Source organism: Alligator mississippiensis, chromosome 4 (genome assembly GCF_030867095.1).
Source record: "Alligator mississippiensis isolate rAllMis1 chromosome 4, rAllMis1, whole genome shotgun sequence".
NCBI lineage: Eukaryota > Metazoa > Chordata > Crocodylia > Alligatoridae > Alligator > Alligator mississippiensis.
In genome coordinates, this window is record NC_081827.1 from 3,366,945 (window position 1) to 3,387,145 (window position 20,201).

The 20,201-nt window shown below is 58.1% G+C and overlaps 1 protein-coding gene across 24 annotated transcripts in view; it reads left to right on the plus strand.

Moving 5' to 3' along the window:
* Positions 1-410: 410 nt before the first annotated feature.
* LOC106740187 (uncharacterized) overlaps positions 411-20,201 on the plus strand; it is a 39,269-nt gene continuing 19,478 nt past the window's right edge. For 7 of the 24 annotated variants that reach the window (XR_009461452.1, XR_009461453.1, XR_009461454.1 and 4 more), the window contains exons 1-11: positions 2,081-6,783; positions 7,902-9,029; positions 12,556-13,537; positions 13,943-14,272; positions 14,789-15,088; positions 16,203-16,502; positions 16,895-17,011; positions 17,237-17,611; positions 17,845-18,156; positions 18,304-18,636; positions 19,816-20,169. Coding sequence is in view for 21 of the 24 variants with exons in the window: in XM_059725685.1 (XP_059581668.1) it covers positions 13,459-13,537; positions 13,943-14,272; positions 14,789-15,088; positions 16,203-16,502; positions 16,895-17,011; positions 17,237-17,611; positions 17,845-18,156; positions 18,304-18,636; positions 19,816-20,169 (2,500 nt within the window). In the remaining 3 variants the exon portion in view is untranslated. The other 17 variants (XM_059725670.1, XM_059725681.1, XM_059725672.1 and 14 more) reach the window with 17 other exon arrangements.

Sequence of the window (20,201 nt, forward strand, 5' to 3'; positions counted from 1 at the left end):
GATTAACATATTCCAGGTCAGCTCTGTCCTGCGACACCACTTCCTTTTCCTCTTGCTGATGTTTGTGGGAAATGTAGGTAGTTACAGATTTACAGCCACATCATATATAATTCACAGTATATTATATTATTCCCCTTTTTTAATTGGCTGCACCCCCACATCCACTAAAATTACGCTGGGTGCATCTGCACATGCAATCAATGCACCTGAATTTTCTGCACAGAAAAGTAAGGTGCATTAAACTGTGTCCTTGCACACATCTAAACCTGCACCAGTTGTGCTCCCCACAGGAGCAGTTCAGTACAGGGCTGCTCCTGCCCTGCTCTGCCCCCCCGCAGCTGCCAGGAGGAGCTCAGGAAGTGTGGTTGTTCTTAAAGGAAGCAAGAGAGACTATCCCAGTACGAGGGAAAAGGGGGAAAGGAGCCAAAAAACTTCCTTGGCTAAACAGCGAGATCCAGAGGAGCCTAAGGGCAAAAAAGAAGGCATGTAGGTGGTGGAAGCAGGGGGGAGCTCCCAAGGAGGAGTACACCTCCTTGGTCCACACTTGCAGGGAGGCAGCTAGAAATGCCAAAGCAACTACAGAGCTAAGGCTGCCAACACTAATTAAAGACGACAAAAAGTCTTTTTTTTGTAGGTATGTAGGGAGTAAAGGGAAGGTGCTGGCCAGCATAGGACCCCTCCTGAACAAGAAGAAGCAATTAGTGACAGGCAGTGGGGGCAAGGCTGAGCTCTTCAATGAGTTTTTAGCCTCGGTGTTCCTGAACAGGGCTCAAGATAAGCCTCTTAATGGGTCCTTAGATGGGCATCAGAGGGACACCAACCGTCGATGCTGACTTGGTGCAGAGTCACTTGGATGAATTGGACATGTTCAAGTTGGCAGGCCCGGGAGAGCTGCATCTAAGAGTACTGAAGGAATTGGCTGGTGTCTAAGCAGAGCCACTGGCATGGCTGTCTGAATGTTCATGGGGCGGCGGAGGGGCCGCACCACCGGGACCGCTGGAGAAGAGCCAGCCCTAGGGAGGAGGGCAGCTGCCGGCCCAGACACGCGGAGAGCGGCCGCTGAGGAGTTAACGCGCGGGGCAGACTCCTCCAGCTGGAGCTAAGCGAAAGGATCGGGCGCTCTCCGGATCCGGGTGACTGTTAGCTACAGTGATTTCCGTCGCTAATGAGATAATTAGCGAGGTGAGCGCAACCCGGTAACCTCCAGCTTGGAATAAACTCTGCGCCGTGTGAACTCAGCATGTGGGTGGTCTGGGGAGTTTCCTGGCCCCTTGCAGCACTGAGCAGCTGCTTTCTTTCAAGCGAAGTCACGGCGGGCGAGTCGAGGGGGACCCGAGGCGGGCCCAGCCACCCTCGCACGGCGGCAGAGGTAGGTGGGATTCGGGAGCCTTCCCCGGGCTGCGCGCAGGAGCCAAGGCACGCAGGTAGTGCGTGCACTCATCTCTCCCAGCGGGTTGGCCGGGGCTTCCCTTTGCTCCGGGGCGGGAGCAGGGGGAGGCGGCGGGGAGGGAGCACGCACGGCCCGGCCCTGCCCTGCCCGCAGCTGTGGGGCGCAGACCCGTGCGGGGCTCCTTGCGATCGCCTCCCCCTCCCCCACCGCCGGGCGTGGGGGAAATGCGGCCGCTTGCTTCCTGCGGGGTGGGCAGGGCTGCAGCTGCGACCGGCACCGGGGGGCAGCGCGGGGGACGGGGCCTGTGCTAGGGCGGGCTGAGCAGCCAGAAGCCGCCGCCGCCCCGGGAGGAGGGGACTGTGGCGGGGGGCACAAGCCTCTCTTCCTGTCCCCTCGGCCCCGCTGGGGCTGGACGTGCCTCGCCACCGCCTGCATGGAGCCGAGCCACCGCGCCGAGTCCGGGAGGGCTTGGAGGGGCCAGGGGCTGCAGGTCGGGAGAGAGGGGCACCAGCAAGGTGCGGGGAGCGCTGTGAGTAGGGAGTGAGGGCCCAGGGGGCAGGGTGCTGCAGTCTGGGGGGGGGCACTGGGTTGGGAGTGTGGGGCACTGGCAGCACTAGAGGGTTGTGGTTCAGGAGTTGGGGCACCAGCAGGGATGGAAGTGGTGTGGGGTGGGGTATGGGTTGGGAGTGAGGGGTATGGGGGGGGCTGTTCATGGCAGTCAGACTGTGTTTGTCTCTGTATCCATGTGCAGAATGAGCATGGGTGACTAGGTCCCCCAGCGGCCAGTTGCCAACCAGGGTGGTCCCCCAGGAGCCAATCACTGAGCCAGCAGGGTTCTGCTTCCACAGGGTGCACAGCCAATATTGGGGTGGAGGGGGTCGCTGTGCACCAGCATGCACCCCCATGAGTCTCTGCTGAGACTGAGTAGAGTGCATGCGCGCGTGTGTGTGTGCACATTCCTGCATGTGCATGCATGCATCTGTGTTTATGGCAGAAGGGAAACAGTTTGTGTCTGTGCAGACCGTGAGCGACTAGAGTGTGTGCCTGTCTGTGTGCACACGTGCACGTGTCCGTGCATGTCTGTTCATAGCAGGTTGAGTATTTGTGTCTGTGTCCAAGTGCAGAGAGTGAGTGGAGTGCGTGTCCACCTACATCCCTGTGTACGTGCATGTTAGTGCACATATGTGCATGCATGTGTTTGTGTTCGTGGCAGGGAGAATGCGGTTTTTGTGTCTGGGCAGAGAATAAGTAAAGTGTGTGTGGCCATAGCAGGACAGGGGGACGGGTGTCAGGGAGAACAGCTCCCGTGGTGGGAGGCAGCTTCCAATTTTGTGTTTGCCCAGGGCCTCAGTGCATATTAATCCACAACACTGGGGGGGGCGGGGTATGCCCAATGGCAGACTAGCACTGTCACTGTTTATTAATATGGTGCTTTATTGGGCCTGAGCATCCCAAGTCATGATCTCGCAGGCAGAGCACATTGGCTTTCTCCAATAGGATTCTTGAGGTTTTGCTGACGTGCTAGCAACACGCGCTGGGATTTCACCCCTGTGGCTCTTACCCCCTGCCATTCCCACCAAGGCTCCCAATCCCACATTGGGACTCTCAAAAAGCCCTCCTCTTCGCTGCTCCAACTCTTCAGTCTACCAGTGATCAACATTTCACTTGTAGGAGCCACTGCTAGGTCCTTCTCTACTACTACTTCACACACACCCTGTTGGGTAGCTGGGCCGGGGGTGGTGGAAAACATCATCCCACCAAGGAACAGTGGGGCGGGGTGGGGGCGAATAATGAAATCTCTCCCCTTGGGCTCCCTGCCGTGCTTTGGAATGATGGAAGAATAAGAAGTTAATTCCCCAACGGGAGAGGTGTAGTACCCCACCCCAAGGTGGGGTAAAAGAAAACTGGTTTAGTTAGTAGTGAATTCCCTGCAGGTCGTGGAGAACCCCGGCTGCTCTCACAGCTGGTAGTCTTCCTTTTGCCCTCCACCACTGTGCACCCCACTCTTTTCTCTCTCTTGCTGGTACCAGCGGATCCTTTCTCCGTGGGACCTTCTCTCGGCCCATAAGTCTCTCCTCTCTCTCACCTCCTTGCCTCACCGGTTGCCATGGTTACCTCCACATGGTCAGCCCCTCCAATCGGCAAGATGTTCCAGCCTTGGGTTTGCTGCTCCTGGCATCCCTGCTGAATGTCTCCACTGTGCCCCACGGGGTGAAGAAAACCACCCTGCCTGGACTTAAATCACTGCTGGCTCCTAATCGGTTCACCTTCACCCTGGTGCCATCCTTTCCCAACGTGCCTACTAAGTAATTAACTTTGCCCGGGGCTGCCCGGACTCGCAACTTTGTAACATCAAAGGAACAGGCTGTCCTTGCTCTGTTACAATCAGGAACAATCTACAAAAACCACACTGACCTGAGACTTTTTTGAAAGTCAGTGGCTAACAAGGCATCTTGGGTTTCCAGCCTTCATTTCGAGGCAGTCACGTGGCACCTGCAGTCTTGGAAGTTTATGGGTGTATTTCACTCCCCTGGGATTTGGGTGTCTCTCCGTTGGCTGCCTTTGACCACTAGTTTACAGAATCAACATTTTCATTCCCCCTCGGTTGTGGCGCACTCCCAAACCTGGCTAAGTACAAGGGACACCTGAACCTGAATCCTGCAGAAATTGGGAAGGAACCTCTTCTACCTTTCCTTCCAAGTAATACCCCAATCCTGAGGAACCAACAATTACTACCCTCTCCTGTAGGCCTCTGGGTGTATCAGTACCGGATGTGTCCTTCTCCACTGCCTGACTTACTTGTCCTGCCTGGAATGGCATCTTTACTGTGGGCAGCCCCTCCAGAAATGGTCATGGCCAGCACAGTGCCAGCATCAACCAGCAGTCCCCTGCTGTAACCCTATCAGCTGTGGTCCAGGTGGGTCCCTACTAGCACATCTGCTCTGGCTCTAACTCTCCAAAGTCTGTCGGATTTTGTCTGTTGTACCGTGAAGTTTTTGCATGATCTCTGTTATTGCCTGCTGGGGTGTGTATTGTACCACCAGCTTGTCCTTCTTTGGCAGGCATATGTACTCGATCCTCCTTGTCTTGGTAAATTAGGGCTCCCATCTAATCTGCCAGCTCCAGTAAGTGGTTAGGTTTATGGCTGCCTCCAGGCTCTGAGCTTTTCCCTGACAAAATTTAGCATTTGTCTCCCCACTGCAGGTATGTTTTATAAAATGGTCTCAGGCAAGCGTATCATGTATGTCTGAGCCAAGCTATAGGAAAGCCTTTCCAGCTAATTGTCTGAGTGCCAAGCCAAAATTTTGTGCTGACTTTGTGTCCTTACTCACAGACTGAAAGCCATGCTGGCCCTGCCAAGGCCTGCAGCTGGGTTAAAAGGTCTCCCAACAGCCTCTATTAAACGCTTGTAATTTTTCTTAATTTCACCACTGAGGCTGTAGTAGACCACCCCAACCTTCCCTAGCAGTACCAGACCCAGGAAGCCTAGCTGGACAGTCTCGGCCCAACCATTTACCTTAGCTGCCAGCTTGAATTTCTCATGCCAGGTGTCCCACTTCTGTTGGTCCCCACAAATGCATACATTTCACACCTTACATTCCCATCCTCACCTCTGGCAGGATACTCTGTGAACCAGCCTTACCAGCTTTACTCTCACAGTTCCCTGTACAGGTCTCCAGGTCAGGAACCGCATTTGTAGTCTCAATCTGGCTGCATGCTTCTCTCCTTCTTATTGCACTGGCAATTTCCAGGCCACTGGTACCCAGGGAAGCAGGCACGCAAGGGCCAGGCCCAGCCTGGTGGGAGCCTGTCGGAGCTGGAGAGTGGTGATGCCTTGCTGTCCCTGCCAAGGGTGGCCGGGTCAGATGTGAGCTGCACAAGTGCATTGAAGTATATGGAAACCAGCAGCAGCAGGGGACACCTCCTCTATGGTGGCCACAGCACTGGGTTGACGTGGGCAGGGGTGAGTGGCTGACAGCACATGGCCAAGGTCACCTGGAGGGAGGGGAAGTCTCGCCTGGGCTGTACCTGATCAGTCCAGGCCCCAGGCTGCTGACGGCCACACACCAGCCCCCATCTCTCCCCAGACAGTGCCTTGGTGCAGGGCCCTGCACAGCCCATGGCAGCACTGATGGGGCTAGGAGCCAGGTGGTTGCGGGGGCAGGGGGGGGTGCAACTGGAAGTGACAGGAGTGCAGAGACAGGTAGGAGAGTGGAAAGGCATGGATATGACCTGGGGAGGCCTCCTTTCCTCTGCGACCAGGGGCCTGGGGACACTGAGACCTGGAGGAGCTCAGGGACCAGACCCCAAAGTGCACATGGCCCTTCCTGCTCTGCAGCCTTTCCCTGCCTGGGGCCTGCAGGTCTGGGTTGCTCAGAGCACTGGGGTCCTGGGAGCAGACACTAGCCAGGGAGCAGGAGAGGATCCTCAGAGCCCTGTCCCCCCTCCCGAGCCTGCCCTGGGCTCTTGCTACCAGGGAAGCGGAGGCCCAGGCTGACTCCCTTCCACTCCTCAGATCCAGCAGGCAATGGAGAGGGGCCAGGCCCAGGGCTGGCTCAGCAACCAGCATATGAAAACCTTCAGCATAAGGTGGAGACTTTTCCTGTTGATTCCAGTCTGGGGTCTGGCTCCTTCCCAAGTGAACATGAAAGCCAAGAGGAGCTGCTAGGAATCCACTTAATGCTCATGCTACAACAACTCTGGAAGGACGGACAGAGAGATGATGCCCTAGGAGCAGCCCCTGGGCTCTGTGCTTCTTCCCATGCTTCTCCTGTTTTTCCTTTTGTGCCGTATGGTAAGTTCCAGGCCCACTGCTCTCCTGGCCTGGGTGTGAGGACAGATGGTGTTGGGCCGTGGTGTGCACGTGGGACAGGGCAGCCTGGAAAAACCAGACAGATGGGCCTAGAACAGAAGAAGGGCATCGACAGAAATGCCCCCGAGCACTACCCTGGCTCTGGGGAGAGAATGGGGTCCCCATGAGGGAGGCACGTGCGGAGTCTGGAGTGGCTGCACCAAGAGATGACATTGCAGATGCAGCTCAGTATGGTCTCTGAAGTCCAGACATCCCCAAAGTGCAGGAGGCTTGTGACCCCAGCCCAGGGTCTGCCCCATGGCACCAAATCCCAGGTAGGATGACCACCCATCCCTAATTAGGGAGGACAGTCCCAGAATGGGAACATCAAGTCCCGGACCCAAGCTGCATGACTCCTGAACAGCATTTATCCTGGATTCGCAGCATTATGCAAGGATCCCGGTTCCCCTTGCAGATGGGCAGCATTCCAGCCTGCAAGGGGCTGCTTGGGGCTGCTGGCAGTGAAGTGCAGGGATGCAGGACGCACTCCTGCATGTGGCCAGGAATACAGCCAGACAGCGGGAAGAGCTGCTCCCTGCAGGTAAATCTACTGGGGGGGGGGGGTGCAGAGCAGATTGAGGCTCCAATGCATAGGCAATGGGAGAAAATACTATCTGGGAGGGGGAGTGAGTAAAACTTAAAGAAACTCCTACTGTGCTGCTTTTGCATGCAGGAGGAGCAGGGACCAGTGTGGGGTGTGCCTGCCTAACCCCCGATCCTCCCTCCCCAGGACTGTTGTGAGGCCAGCACGCACTGATGCTGTACACAACAGCAGAGAAGCACACAGCGGGGGTGCTGGGTGTGGTGCTGCAGCAGCAGGGCTAGGTGGTGGTGCTGGAGGATTAGAGCTGTGCAGAGCTAAGCACACATGCAGAGCTGGTATGGCTGCACACTGAGTGGCGCCAGGCACTTCATGATGGCAGTGCCATGGGGTGGTTGTTGTCACCAGCCACCACAAAATTAGTTTAGCGCAGGAGAGCTAAGCCTCTTTATTCCCAGTATTTCATCACCTATGCCTCCATAGTGGGGCAGGGACTGAGGATGCTGCCCAGCCACGGGGGTGCGCAAGGCTCCAGGGCCAGAGCAGGGAGTAGGGCAGGGCCACAGATGGCTTATCTGGGAGTGTGGTGGAGGGCGGCTCTCCACCACTGTGCACAACCCCCAGGAAGGGGGTTATGGGATGCACGTGCCCCCCAGACTTGTGTGCAGGGTTGGGGCAGATGCAGCCTACTGATAGCAGGCCCAGGGCTCCCTGCCCTGCTGCCCTTCCCCTGGGAGCCCCGCACCACCACAGTGACCTGTTTCCTACCAGGACTGCAGAAGTGGGGGCTGCAGTGGTGGGGTGTAGGTGCTCTCCCTCTGCTGCCAAGCTGGCAGGGGATGCATCACTATGGTGGCGCAGGGATCCTGGGGTAAGGGAAGCATGATGAGGAGCTCCAGGCCTGCAGTGGGTGGCCTAAAACCACCACTGCCCCAACCAGCCCTTCTCTGGCCCTGCTGCCAGTGGAAGTGGAGGGGGGGGGAATGTGTCCCACCTTTACATTTTGAAAAGGTGGTCACCCTAGTCACAGCAATGGCTGGGCCAGTCCCAGTTCCTGTTTCCCCGCAGCCTGGCCCAGCCCCATGGGTCCTAACGGCTGTTTCCTCTCCCCTGGGCAGGTTCCCAGCTGCAGGTGACCACAACGCCCTCCTCCACAGCCCAGGTGGGCTCGGGGCCCTGCTGCAGTGTCGGTTCACTGTTGGGAGGGCCGGTGACTCTGCGCTCCCTGCAGGTGCAATAGTACTTAGGGGACTGGAAGGTACAATCGGGGCAGGATGCAGTAGCCAGGCCTAGTCTGGAGCCAGCCTACTGTTGAAGAAGGAGCTGGGAAGTGGAGACACCTCCCTGTTGATGTCCCATGGGGTCACCATGGCTAAAGGCATGTACTAATAATGTATTCTCTGGCATGGGGCAAAGCAGAAGCAAAGGAACAGTACCCTGCACATGCTTGGTGAGTACCAGACAGGGGCTCTTTGGGATTTCAGTGGCTGTGCCAGTACTGAGGCTGGATGTGTGTGGAGGCGACACACACTCAGACCCATGCCATGGCAGTCCAAAGTAGCAAGTGAGTGATGCACTTCAGGGTCTCATTGCCATGGTTCTGTCTAACCCTGGCCAGGGGCAGGCCCTCAGCCTCGCCCCAGGAGCAGTGGGAAGCCTCATGATGTGGGTATGTGGTTGGGCATGCAGTCGGGCATTGAGTGCTGGCTTGCTGGCTGGGTCAGAGACAGCCCCCTGCTACCAGACTCATGGGCACCACTGTCCTATCCCCTCTGACCATTCCTGGCCCCCAGCCCCATACGGCCCCAGCAGGGTCAGTTGAGCATCAGGGCTGACACGGGGGCCAGGCCCCACTTGGCCTCAATAGCACTGTGGCAGCCCTACCTCGTGAGTACTTGTACTCGCCCTGCCTGGGGTCTCGCATGGCTCAGTGACTTTCCTTTCAGCTGCCCTGACAACCTACATCCTGAGGCAACCAGCCGTGGCCAACGCCAGGAGCTCCCTCCTGTGCCGCTCGTTGTGGGGGTCTACACCAGGAAGGTGGTTCTGGTGTGGCTGAGAGATGGACGGGTCCTTGGGATCTCCACCCACTCCAGGCCTGAGAGAAACAAATGGGACCTTCAGCCTCATCCTGACTGACACTTTCATCCCAGTCCACAGCCAAGCTGGCAGCATCTTTTCTTGCTGCATGTGCCATGAAGCTCTGGGGCAGCCACTGCAGGAGGGCATCACCATGGATATTCCAGGTGAGAGTCTGCACTGGGACCTGTGTGCTGCCCTGACTCTGAGCATGGCGGCAGTTCCCTTGTCCCCTCTCTGAGGTAGCACAGAGCTGCACCAGGGCGGTATGCAGGTGGTGTTGAGCTGCAGACCAGCATGGCCTGGGGCTGCATTATCCTGAGAGAAGACTCCTTCCCTCACAGAGGACATGGAGCACCAAGGACCAGAGGGATGCCAGCCTGGAGGGGCCTCCTGGGCTGCTGTATCCAGACCCCTGCATTCCTGGTCCATGGCTGGCTGCAGGGATCCCTAGAGAAAACCCTGGCCTATGACTGCAAAAGCAACAGCTGGAGCACAGAGGATGCCAGGCCACGTGCCAGAACTGAGCTCTGCCTGGTTTTCTCCTCCAAGTTGGCAATTGCACATTCACTACACTGAGCATCGGTATGGTCAAGCCCCTCTCTATGGCTTGGCCCATGCTGCATGCCCTGCTAGGGAGTCTTTGACTGCCTCCCAACACTTGTCCACCACAACTTGGCGGAAAATTTTTATAGAATTCTGTCCCATAGAAAGAAGAAAGCTCCATTGTCTGGTTCACTCCCTCTCATGCAAACAGTCCACCGTGGCCTTGGGCAAGGCCCCCACACTACCTACAACAGGGGCTCCTCCACCCTTACAGCCCCAGCACAGGCCTCTGCAACAGTTATCACCACCAGTCCCTGCTGTGAACTTCACAGATAGGAACTAGGCACAGCATCTCCCTGGGCATCTGCTAGGACTTTCTAGTTGTCCATCTGATACCGAAATAAAGAAGTGTGGGCAGGTTAACTTCCTCTCACCTATTGCATCCATCTCTCTCTGGCATATGGTCTCCCTCTTTTTATCCCTTCCACTGTCCTTGTAGGGGTTCTTCTAAAGTGTCCCATCCAGTCAGGCCTGGTTTCCATTCTCTTGCTGTAGCTCACGTCTCCTGTGTTAAGACAAATCATCTGCAGTAAATCAGGGTCAGGAGTTTCCTCTCCCACAACCCTAAAACACATGGGCTGCCCTTCCTATGGCCCTGGCCAGGGCCTCTTTCTCCAGAGGACCCAGTTTCCCTGGGAGAACCTCTAGGGTCCCAGACCAAGACCGTGCTAGCCCCACCACCTCCTGTAGCGCTCGTCCCCGCTGCTCATCCCAGCATCACTAGAGTCCTTTGTTCATGCCCCTCTGCACTGTAGAAATAGTAAGTGGGGGAACTGGCCCCCTTATTCCCCTGGCTGCTCCATGGTGTTTTTCTGCATGACATCACAGGGCTTGTTGCCTAGCTCCAGACACCTCTGGCACTGGTGAGGCAGCATGATTCCTGGCAGCTGTGGCCAAAGCAGCAAATGAGTAATTCCCTGTCTGGGCTTCCCCAACTCTACTATAGGCTGGAGAGTGCCCAGCCAGAGCCTGACCCGGCCGGAGCTGCGAGTGCGAGTGTGCATCCAGCACGGCCCCGGAGAGCCCGCGAGCGAGAGAGAGCTCAGCCTGAGGGCCGCGGGTGAGGAGGGGCCGTGTCCTGGGGTCCCAGCCCCGCTGCAGGGGTGTTGGGTCTGTGTGGTGTGTGAGGGGCCGGGGAGCAGCCCCTGCCAGGCCGCGGCTCCCCTGACGGGGCCTGTCCCTGCCTCTGCCTGTTCCCTTCCCAGGTCTCCTGCGGTCCCTGGAGTTGTTGGAAATTTCCTGGACTGAGTCTTCGGCCACACTGAGAAGGGAGCCACGCTGAGCTGCTGCATCATGGGGCATTTCCCAGGGCAGCTGAGTGTGATTTGGCTGTGGAGGGGCTGGGGAAGCTCATAGCTGAGATCCTGCAGGACACAGAGGAGTACAGGAAGGAGTTTCTATACAGAGCAGCTCATGGGGCCCTGAAGCATCTTCTCCCTGGCCTCCAGTTAATGGCTCAGGCTGGCTCCTTCCCTCCTCCCTGTGCTGCCCCAGGAACAGCTGGACCAAAACCCCTGCATTGCCCAGTATGAACACAACAGACCAAACCATTTTCTCACTTAATGTAGAAAGTCCCAGGGATTGAGGTCACAGGCCAGTGGGTCAAAGGGACAGGTAAATAGACATTCCTGGTATAACAATAACTCAGCCTTAGTGAGGCCACAGCTGGAGTACTGCGTCCAGTTTTGGGCTCCACAAATCAAAAAGGATGTGGAGAAGCTTGAGAGAGTGCAGAGAAGAGCCACGCGCATGATCAGAGGTCAGGGAAGCAGACCCTACGATGACAGGCTGAGAGCCCTGGGGCTCTTTAGCCTGGAAAAGCGCAGGCTCAGGGGTGATCTGGTGGCCACCTACAAGTTTATCAGGGGTGACCACCAGTATCTGGGGGAACGTTTGTTCACCAGAGCGCCCCAAGGGATGACGAGGACGAATGGTCACAAACTACTACAAGACCGTTTCAGGCTGGAGATAAGGAAGAAATTCTTTACTGTCCGAGCCCCCAAGGTCTGGAACAGCCTGCCACCGGAGGTGGTTCAAGCGCCTTCGTTGAACACTTTCAAGACGAAACTGAATGCTTATCTTGCTGGGATCCTATGACCCCAGCTGACTTCCTGCCCTTAGGGCGGGGGGCTGGACTCGATGATCTTCCAAGGTCCCTTCCAGCCCTAATGTCTATGAAGTCTATGAAATCTATGAAACGTACACTTAAAAGGTAAGTAAAAGTAACAGGCAGTGGTCAGTACCACTGGAGTACACACATTCAGCATGTGTAGAGTATGCACATCCCCATCTCCAGAGCTGCCCAGCCTGGCCTGGGGAGGCTCCAGGTAGGCAGTGCCTTGGGCTGGTGCTCCGCCAGGCCGGGACAACCTCCTCTCCCCACTCATGTGGGACCACGTCCTTTTCCTGCTCCCTGGGGCTCCAGGACCTGCTGCCAAACTCAGTGTCTGCAGGACCCCATGGGGCTGCTCCCTTCTGTTACACACTCATATCACACCTCCAAGTCACACAAGACATTACACAACATGCACATTACACAGCATTGGCCTTTCTGCCTCACCCACAGCAACATGGAGGGGCAGGGGGTTGCAGCCGTCCAGGGCTGGGCTGGAAACTTGACAGCCCCCTCTGCTCAGAGTGAACACCCTACTCTCTGCCACCAGCCAGGTTCTCCAACCCCCTTGGTCCCTCGCTGTGCAGGTTAAACAACTTCCCACTTAGGATGGCCCCCAGGCTTGGGGCCTTTGTACCAGTCAGACCAGCAGAGCTTCCCTGGGGAAGACAGGGATGCGGGGAATGCAGGATTGACAGACACACAGTCCATGTGGTCTGCAGGCCAGAAGCCACTGGGCTAAGGGGCTTCTAGAAGGAAGCTGTGGGGCTTGTGCATGGGCTGGAGGGTGCTTCCTGTGCTGGGAGGGGAATATGCAACAGGCTTATCCATATATGTAGTGTTCCAGGCCAAATCAAATCAAATCAAATCAAATCAAATCCATGAGTCACTCCAGACCCATAAGTGCCCCTCCAACTGGCAAACTTCCTCCACCCCCACCAGGGGCTTCAGATATTTCAAACGTCTTTTGGCAGGCATCCTACATGCCATCCCTCATCATGGCAGGCTCCAGCTGGTGCAGCCCTTTCCTGAGGCGCCTGGGTACTGCTGCGGGCCAGACTGCAGGTCTGTGGAAAGACCAGCTGCAAGAGAGCAGCCCGGCTCAGACCACGTGGAGCAAAGTGGGGCTTGTTTGGGATTTCAATGCCGATGCAGGTCCCAGGGAGGGCACCGCTTCTATTCAAGGCACTCACCACCGTTCCCCACCTGCTCATCCACTGCCACGGCCACCTGTGGGAGCTAGTTACCACCGCCAGCTGGCACTTGCTGTGTCCCCGAGCCTCTTTGGGCAAGTGTCATTCAGTCCAGGCCTAAAGTGCTGGGGGTACCTACCCCATACAGAGATAGGTGGGGGAGCGGGAAAGGCCTGGACAGGGTCCGGGGGAGGTCTCCCTTCCCCTGCAGCCAGGGGTCCTGGGGCACTGAGACCTGGAGGAGCTGAGGGACTAGACCCCAAAGCGTGCACAGCCCCTCGTGCTGTGCACCTTTCCCTGCCCAGGGGCTGCGGGTCTGGGACATGGGGAGCACTGGGACCCTGGGAGCAGACCCTGGGCAGGGAGCAGGAGGGGCCGGGATCCCCAGAGCCCCCCAGCCCCGAGCCTGCCCTGGACTCCTGCTACTAGGACAAGGGAGGCCCCGGAATGACAGTCCCCCTCCCCTCCCACCTCCCTGCTCCTCAAAGCCACTGGGCAGTGCAGAGGGGCCAGGGCTGGTCCTTGCTCAGTTCCCGGTGCATTAAAATTTCCTGACACAGGATGGAGCCTTTTCCTAATTATTCCAACCTGGGCCCTGGCTGCTTCCCATGTGAAAGTGAAACTCAGACAGCAATTCCTGGAAATGGATGTTATGCTCATGCAACAAGGACTCTCTGAGCACAGATGGGGGTCTGGGATGAGAATCTGGGGCCTTTCCTCCTTCCCGTAGTCGTTCTCCTATCTTCCCTCTTTGCACCAGACGGTAAGTGCAGCCTTGCTGCTGTCCTGGGGTGGGTTTGGGGGCAGGGCCATGGCGTGCAGCCCAAGACGGGGCAGCCTGGCCAATCATATGGGCATGAAGCAGAGGAAGGGCATTGGCAGAAATGCCCCAAGCACTGTCCTGGCTGTGGGGAGAGAACAGGGTCCCTGTGCGGGAGGTGCGTGCGGGGTCTGGAGCAGCTGCACCACGGGATGACAACACAGACGCAGCTCAGCGTGTTCATGTGAAATCAAGTCGTTCTCAGGGCGCAGCAGTCACCTGCCCCCAGGCCAGGGTCTGCCACACAGCACCAGGTCCCTGCAGCAGCTGGGCCAGTCTTGGTTCATGTTTCTTGCTGTCTGGCCCAGCCCTGCGGGGTCTCATGGCTGCTTCCTCTTCCCTGCGCAGGTCCCAAGCTTCAGGTGACCACTGTGCCCTCCTCCTGGGCCCGTCTGGGCTCGGGGGCCCAGCTGCAGTGCCGGTTCACAGTTGGGAGTCCAGTGGTCCTGCGCTCCCTGCGGGTGCAGTGGTATTTAGGGGAGCAGAAGATGGCCTGGTATGACCAGGGCAGGAGCCGGGTCCAGCCTGGAGCCAGTCTGCCGTCGGAAAAGGAGCTGCAAAGTGGAGACGCCTCCCTGTCGCTGGCCACGGTGACTCCATGGGACAAGGGCATGTACAAGTGTGTCGTGTGGCACAGGGAACATCAACACCAGGGGGAGACTACCCTGCACCTGCTCGGTGAGGATCTGGCTGCAGCAACTAGGATGGCCATGACAGTGGCCATACTGGGGCTGGATGTGCTCAGAGGTGGCACACACAACACACCTCCACCAGAGCAGAATGATGTGGTTAGTGAGCAATACATTTCAGACACCAGTGATATTCTTGCCATGCTCCTGTCTGGGCCAGCCAATGGGCAGGGCCTTCGATATTGCCCCTGGAGCAGCGGGAAGCCTCATGCAGTGGGCATGTGGATGATGCATGTTGAGTGCCAGCTGGGGGATGCAGGGTCTCACACTGTCAGACATGTGTGCAGTGCTGTCCTCTCCCCTCTGACCACCCAAGATCCCCAGACCAACAGAGGTGCAGTGACACCTGCCGGGGCACGGGGGTGGTCTGTCAATGGAGCAATGGGACTGACGCAGGGTCCGGGGCCCACGTGGTCTCAGTGGTTCAGTGCCAACCCAACTAGCAGGTGGAATGACACATGCCCCACTCTGGGTCACACATGGTACAGTGACTCTTTCCTTCCAGTTGGCCCAAGAGTCTCCATCCCAAGACAGCCAGCTGTGGCCAATGCCAAGACCTCCCTCCTGTGCCACATGGCGGGGTTCTTCCCCGTGGATGTGGACTTGGCGTGGCTGAGAGATGGGCAGGTCCTGGAGGGCTCCACCCGCTCCAACTCCCAGAAGAACCTGGATGGGATTTTCAGCCTCACCCTGACCTACACCTTCACCCCTGTCATCAGTGATATCGGCAGCGTCTTCTCCTGCCGCGTCCGCCATGCAGCTCTGGGGCAGTCGCTGAAGGAGGACGTCCGCCTGGACATTGTAGGTGAGAGCCCGTGCCGGGTCCTGGCTGCTGCCCTGATTCTGGACATGGGAGCAGTTCCCTTGCCTCCTTCCCCAAGGCAGCACAGACCTGCTCCAAGCCAGCATGTAGGCAGCTCTGAGCAGCAGTCCAGCATGGTCAGGGGCTGCATTAGCCAGGGGGAATGGGGGAATGCTCCTTCCCTCCCAGTACAGCTGAAGCACCAAGGAGCAGAGGGATGCAGGCCTGGAGGGGATTTCCAGGCTGCTGCTTCCAGGCCCCTGCATCCCAGTGCATGGCCAACTGCAGGGATCCCCAGCACCCCAGAGCATCCCCAGCATGTGGCCTGAGCCTAACCTGAAAATATCTTTTCTGACCTGAACCCGATCCATTTTTCAGGTCACCTATGGTCCTCGCAGGTAGCCGACACAAACCAGGACTGTCTCAGAGCCTCCCTCTTTCTCCTCACGTCCAGTCAGCCTCACTTTCAACAAAACAGTTCCAAACTCTTATCTTCACCTGGGGACAACACCCGCCCTTATGATGAATCATAAACCCAGGAGAGGCAGTCTCCATGCCCTGTGCCCATGCCCACACTGCCCTCTGCCCTGGTGAGAAGCGCATGGAGATGTGCTATTTAGGAGCTATTGACAAGCATCACTTACAGTGCAGACTGCCCGCACGGAGCCCCCAAAGTGCCCCTGCCACTGCCGGCTACAATCCAGCTTGGTCAGCACCATCCTCACAGCTCTCCCTGCCTTAAACCCAAACTGTGCTGGGTCTCTGCAGCCAGGGAACCAGGGAAGTTCAAGCCCCTTTTCATGCACTGGACATCACAGCTTTATTAGTCTCAGTGAGAGTCACTAGCTGTTGTGCTGTGGGGCCAGGCTGCATCTCAGCTGGGCACTGCCCTCCTCAGCCCCCAACACCTCTCCAGAAACTCCTGTAGGGAACAGAAAGCTCTCTGGGCTCGAGTGATTTCCACATCCCCTTGTCTGACCTACCCTGGATGTGCAGCTTGGTGGTGGGAAAGCCTGGTACACCTGGTACAGGGGTGCAGTAACAGTCCAACCTAGTGAGGGCATTTGCACATGGCCCACCCTAGGTGCTGCACAGCGCACTGACTCTTTACTTCCAGCTGCCCCGAAGATTTCCATCCCGAGACAACCAGTCACGGCTGATGTTGAGACCTCCCTCCTGTGCCACGTGGCGGGGTTCTTCCCCAGTGACGTGGACGTGGCATGGCTGAGAGACGGGCAGGTCCTGAAGGGCTCCACCCGCTCCAGCCCCCAGAGGAACCTGGATGGGACATTCAGCCTCACCTTGACCTACACCTTCACCCCTGCCCGTGGTGATGCTGGACGCGTGTTTTCCTGCTGTGTCCACCATGCGGCTCTGGAGCAGTCGCTACAGGAGGATGTTTCCTTGGTCATTCTAGGTGAGAGCGCATATCAGGTCCTGCCTGCTGCCCTAACTCTGGACACAGAGCCTGTTCCCTTGCCCCCTCCCCGTGGTATCACAGAGCTGCTCCAGGTCAGACTGTAAGCTGTGCGAGCTGCAGACCAGCATGGTGTGGGGCCGCATTAAGCAGCAGGAACACTCCTTCCCTCCCAGAGGAGCTGGAGCACCAAGGAGCAGAGCGACACAGGCCTTGAGGGGCCTCCTGGGCTGCTGCGTCCAGGCTGCTGTACTCCCAGTGCATGGCCAGGCGCAGGGATCCCTGGCATCCCAGAGCAACCCCTCACCCCTAACTGCGAGGGCAGCATCTGGGGCAGAGAGGATGCCAGGTCACACGCTACAGCTGAGCTCTGCCTGGCTTTCTCTTTTCAGTGCACACCACAGAGGTGGATGAAATCAGTACCCTGATTGGACCCATCCTGGGGATCCTGGTTGTAATGGTAGCCGCAGTCGCTACAATCCTTTCCCGCTGTACAAATAGGAGCAAAGGTAGTGGGAAGATGCTGTTGGGATGCAGACTTACCAAGGGAGGGATGGGCCAGGGAGGGTTGAGGGCAACTGATACCCAGGGGTGGAGTGGTCTTTCCCACACCCACACTCCTGCTGCCCAGGCAGTCTTCAGTCTCAGGGATGCCGACTCTGGGCTCAGATTGGAGGCATCTCCCATCAATCCCAGGCTGACTCATGTCCTTTATGTTCATTACTCTGACCCAGGCTGGGCAGTCCCTTACTCCTTCTCAGAGGTGCAGGTGCCAGAGCAGTGCCTGCTGGGCCAGGAGGTGATCCTGCACTGCTCCATGGAGGGGACGTTCCCCGAGGACGTGGCCGTGACATGGGAGAGGATCTGCAGTGAGGACAGGACGGTGCCTGAGAGCGCTGGGGACCAGGAGAGCCCCGAGCACCAGCAGCTGCTCCCCGCCCTCCCCCCGGGCTGGAGAGTGACAATGCAGAGAGCTGGGACCTGCCTCACATCCTCCCTGACCTTCACCCCCACAGTGCAGGACGACGGGGTGAGGGTTCGGTGCTGCTTCCTCCATGAGACCAAATGTATCAGAGAGGAGCGAGTTTCTCCAGAGATCCAGGTGTGGGGTGAGTGCCCTCCACCCCTAATACCATATCCGGAGGGGGCAGTGCCTGCTGCATAGAGGGATGGGGTGGAGGATGCACCAGCTCCTACCAGTGCTTCAGTGGTGGGACAGGTCTCACAAAGCCCTCACTGCTTTGCTCCAACCCCATCCAACTCCCGGAAGGGCCCAACCATCTTTTCGCCCCAAACAGGATACCGGTAGTCCTTTGCACTAACACCCACACTGCCTTCCCAGCCCGACCACAGGTGTCTGAGATCCAGGTGTTGCCAGAGTGGGACCCCCGCGACAAGGTGCCGTTTGCTGTTCAGCTCCACAACTTCTACCCCAGGGAGGTGCCCCCGATCCAGTGGGGCTGGGACGGGGCCGGGAGCTGGAGGGAAGACCCCGCGCAGATAGACAAGAACGCGGATGGCACGTTCACCGCGACGAGCGTCTGGAGAGTGCCCAGCCGGAGCCTGACCCGGCCGGAGCTGCGAGTGCAAGTGTGCGTCCAGCACGGCCCCGGAGAGCCCCCGAGCGAGAGAGAGCTCAGCCTGAGGGCCACGGGTGAGGAGGGGCCGTGTCCTGGGGTCCCAGTCCCGCTGTAGGGGGTGTGGGGTCTGTGTGGTGTGTGAGGGGCTGGGGAGCAGCCCCTGCCAGGCTGTGGGTCCCCTGACGGGGCCTGTCCCTGCCTCTACCTGTTCCCTTCCCCAGGTCTCCTGCGGCCTCCAGAGGTGTCCGAAATATCCCAGCCCAAATCCATGGCCACGGGAAAGGGAGTCACCCTGAGCTGCCGCATCGCGGGGCATTTCCCAGGGGAGCTGAGCGTGACCTGGCTGCGGAGGCGCAAGGGGGAGGCCACTGCTGTGATCCTGCGGGACTCGGCTGAGTGCAGGGTGGAGCCCGGCACGGCCGTCCTGGCACGGGACGGGAAGAGCTTCCAGCAGGAGACCAGACTCACCCACTGGACATCCAGGGACCAGGGGGCAGAGTACATCTGCCGTGTGGGACACCTCACCCTGGAGACCCACATCGAGAGGAACAGTGGTAAGCGGTGGGGGATGCGACAGGCCCAGCGGCTGATCTGGGTCAAGGAGCCTTTTCACAGGCCCCACTTCGGTTCTGGTTGTGGTGGGTCCATAGGGGAGCAGACCTGCCTGCCACCTGACTGAGCCCACAGTGACTGTGACCCCATGGCACTGCCTGACACCTCGTAATAGGACATCCCAAAGGGTGTCTGCAACAGGAGGTGCCAGGGCTGAACTGTGTGGTAGAGGGGAGCCCATGGTAGAGGCTTTTGAATTGCTGGGCTCAGGCTGGCCAGGGCAGTGGGTGAGCGTGTGTTGGGTGTGAGGATACAAGGTCTTCATGCTGACATGCCGCTCCCTCCTGTAGTTGTTTGCAGATGCCCCCTCAGGCTGAGCTTCCAGCCACTGGTTCTCCTCCACAACAACTATTTCTGGGCCATTTGAGAACACCCACCCACACACCCTGGGCAGACAGGGGGAGGCAACAAGTGCTCTCAGTCCCAGGGACTGTGGGGAACAAGGGGTTCTGTCAAGGCCCAGAGTTCCTAGCAGTGATGTCTCCTGAGCCCAGACCGTCTTCCCCAGCTCCAAGCCATCTCCTGTCTGGAGAGTAGATATACTGGAGGGTGGGGCTAGGATACACTGGAGTAGATACACTGGAGGGTAGAGCTAGGATTCACAGTGACTTAGACAAGTTGGAGGTTTGGACCAAAAGAAATCTCATGAGGTTCAACAAGAACAAGTTCAAAGTCCTGCACTTAGGATGAAGCAATCCCCTGCACCGGGGCAGGCTGGGGGTGACTGGCTGGGCAGCAGCTCTGCAGAAAAGGACCTGGAGGTGACGGGACAAGAAGATGAACATGAGCCAGCAGTGTGCCCTTGATGCCAAGGCTGATGGCATCCTGGGCTGCATTGGTAGGTGTGATGTCTTGGTGGTCCATAGGGGAGCAGAACCACCTGTCACCCAGCCCAGCCCAGAGGGTCTGTGACCCCATGGCACTGTGTGACCACTTACAACAGGCCCTCCCAGAGGCTGTCTGCAACAGTTGGTGCCCGGGGCCATGCTAGCTGGGTGATGGGAGCCCACAATAGATGCTGCCAGGAGCTGGGCTAAGACTGGCCAGGGCAGCAGGTGGGTGTGTGCCAAGCACTTGGAGATAGGGGAGGCTTGCTAACATGCTGCTTCCACCTGTTGCAGGTTGCCATCCACCCCCTCCAGACCTGGGGGAGGTCTTCCGTCCACAGGCCCCAGTCTCTGGAGAGCCAATGACCCTGAAGGGCCTTCTATCACAGTTCTACCCCAAGCAGCTAGCAATGACCTGGCTGCAAAAGAGAGAAAGAAGGAAGGAGCCCAGGCCCCTGGAGAGCTCACCCCCACCACAACACAGGACCCACACCCCCAGCCGTGTGCCGGACAGGAAGTCCTACAGTGTAGACTCTGAGCTGAGCCTCCCCACGGTGGGGACGGAGGATGGTGTGACTGATTACCAATGTCATGTGGAACACGAGGCCCTGAAGAAGCCAAAGTCCAGCAGGAAGCTGCGGCTCAAAGGTAGGAGTTTGCAGTCCAGGAAATGCAGGCCA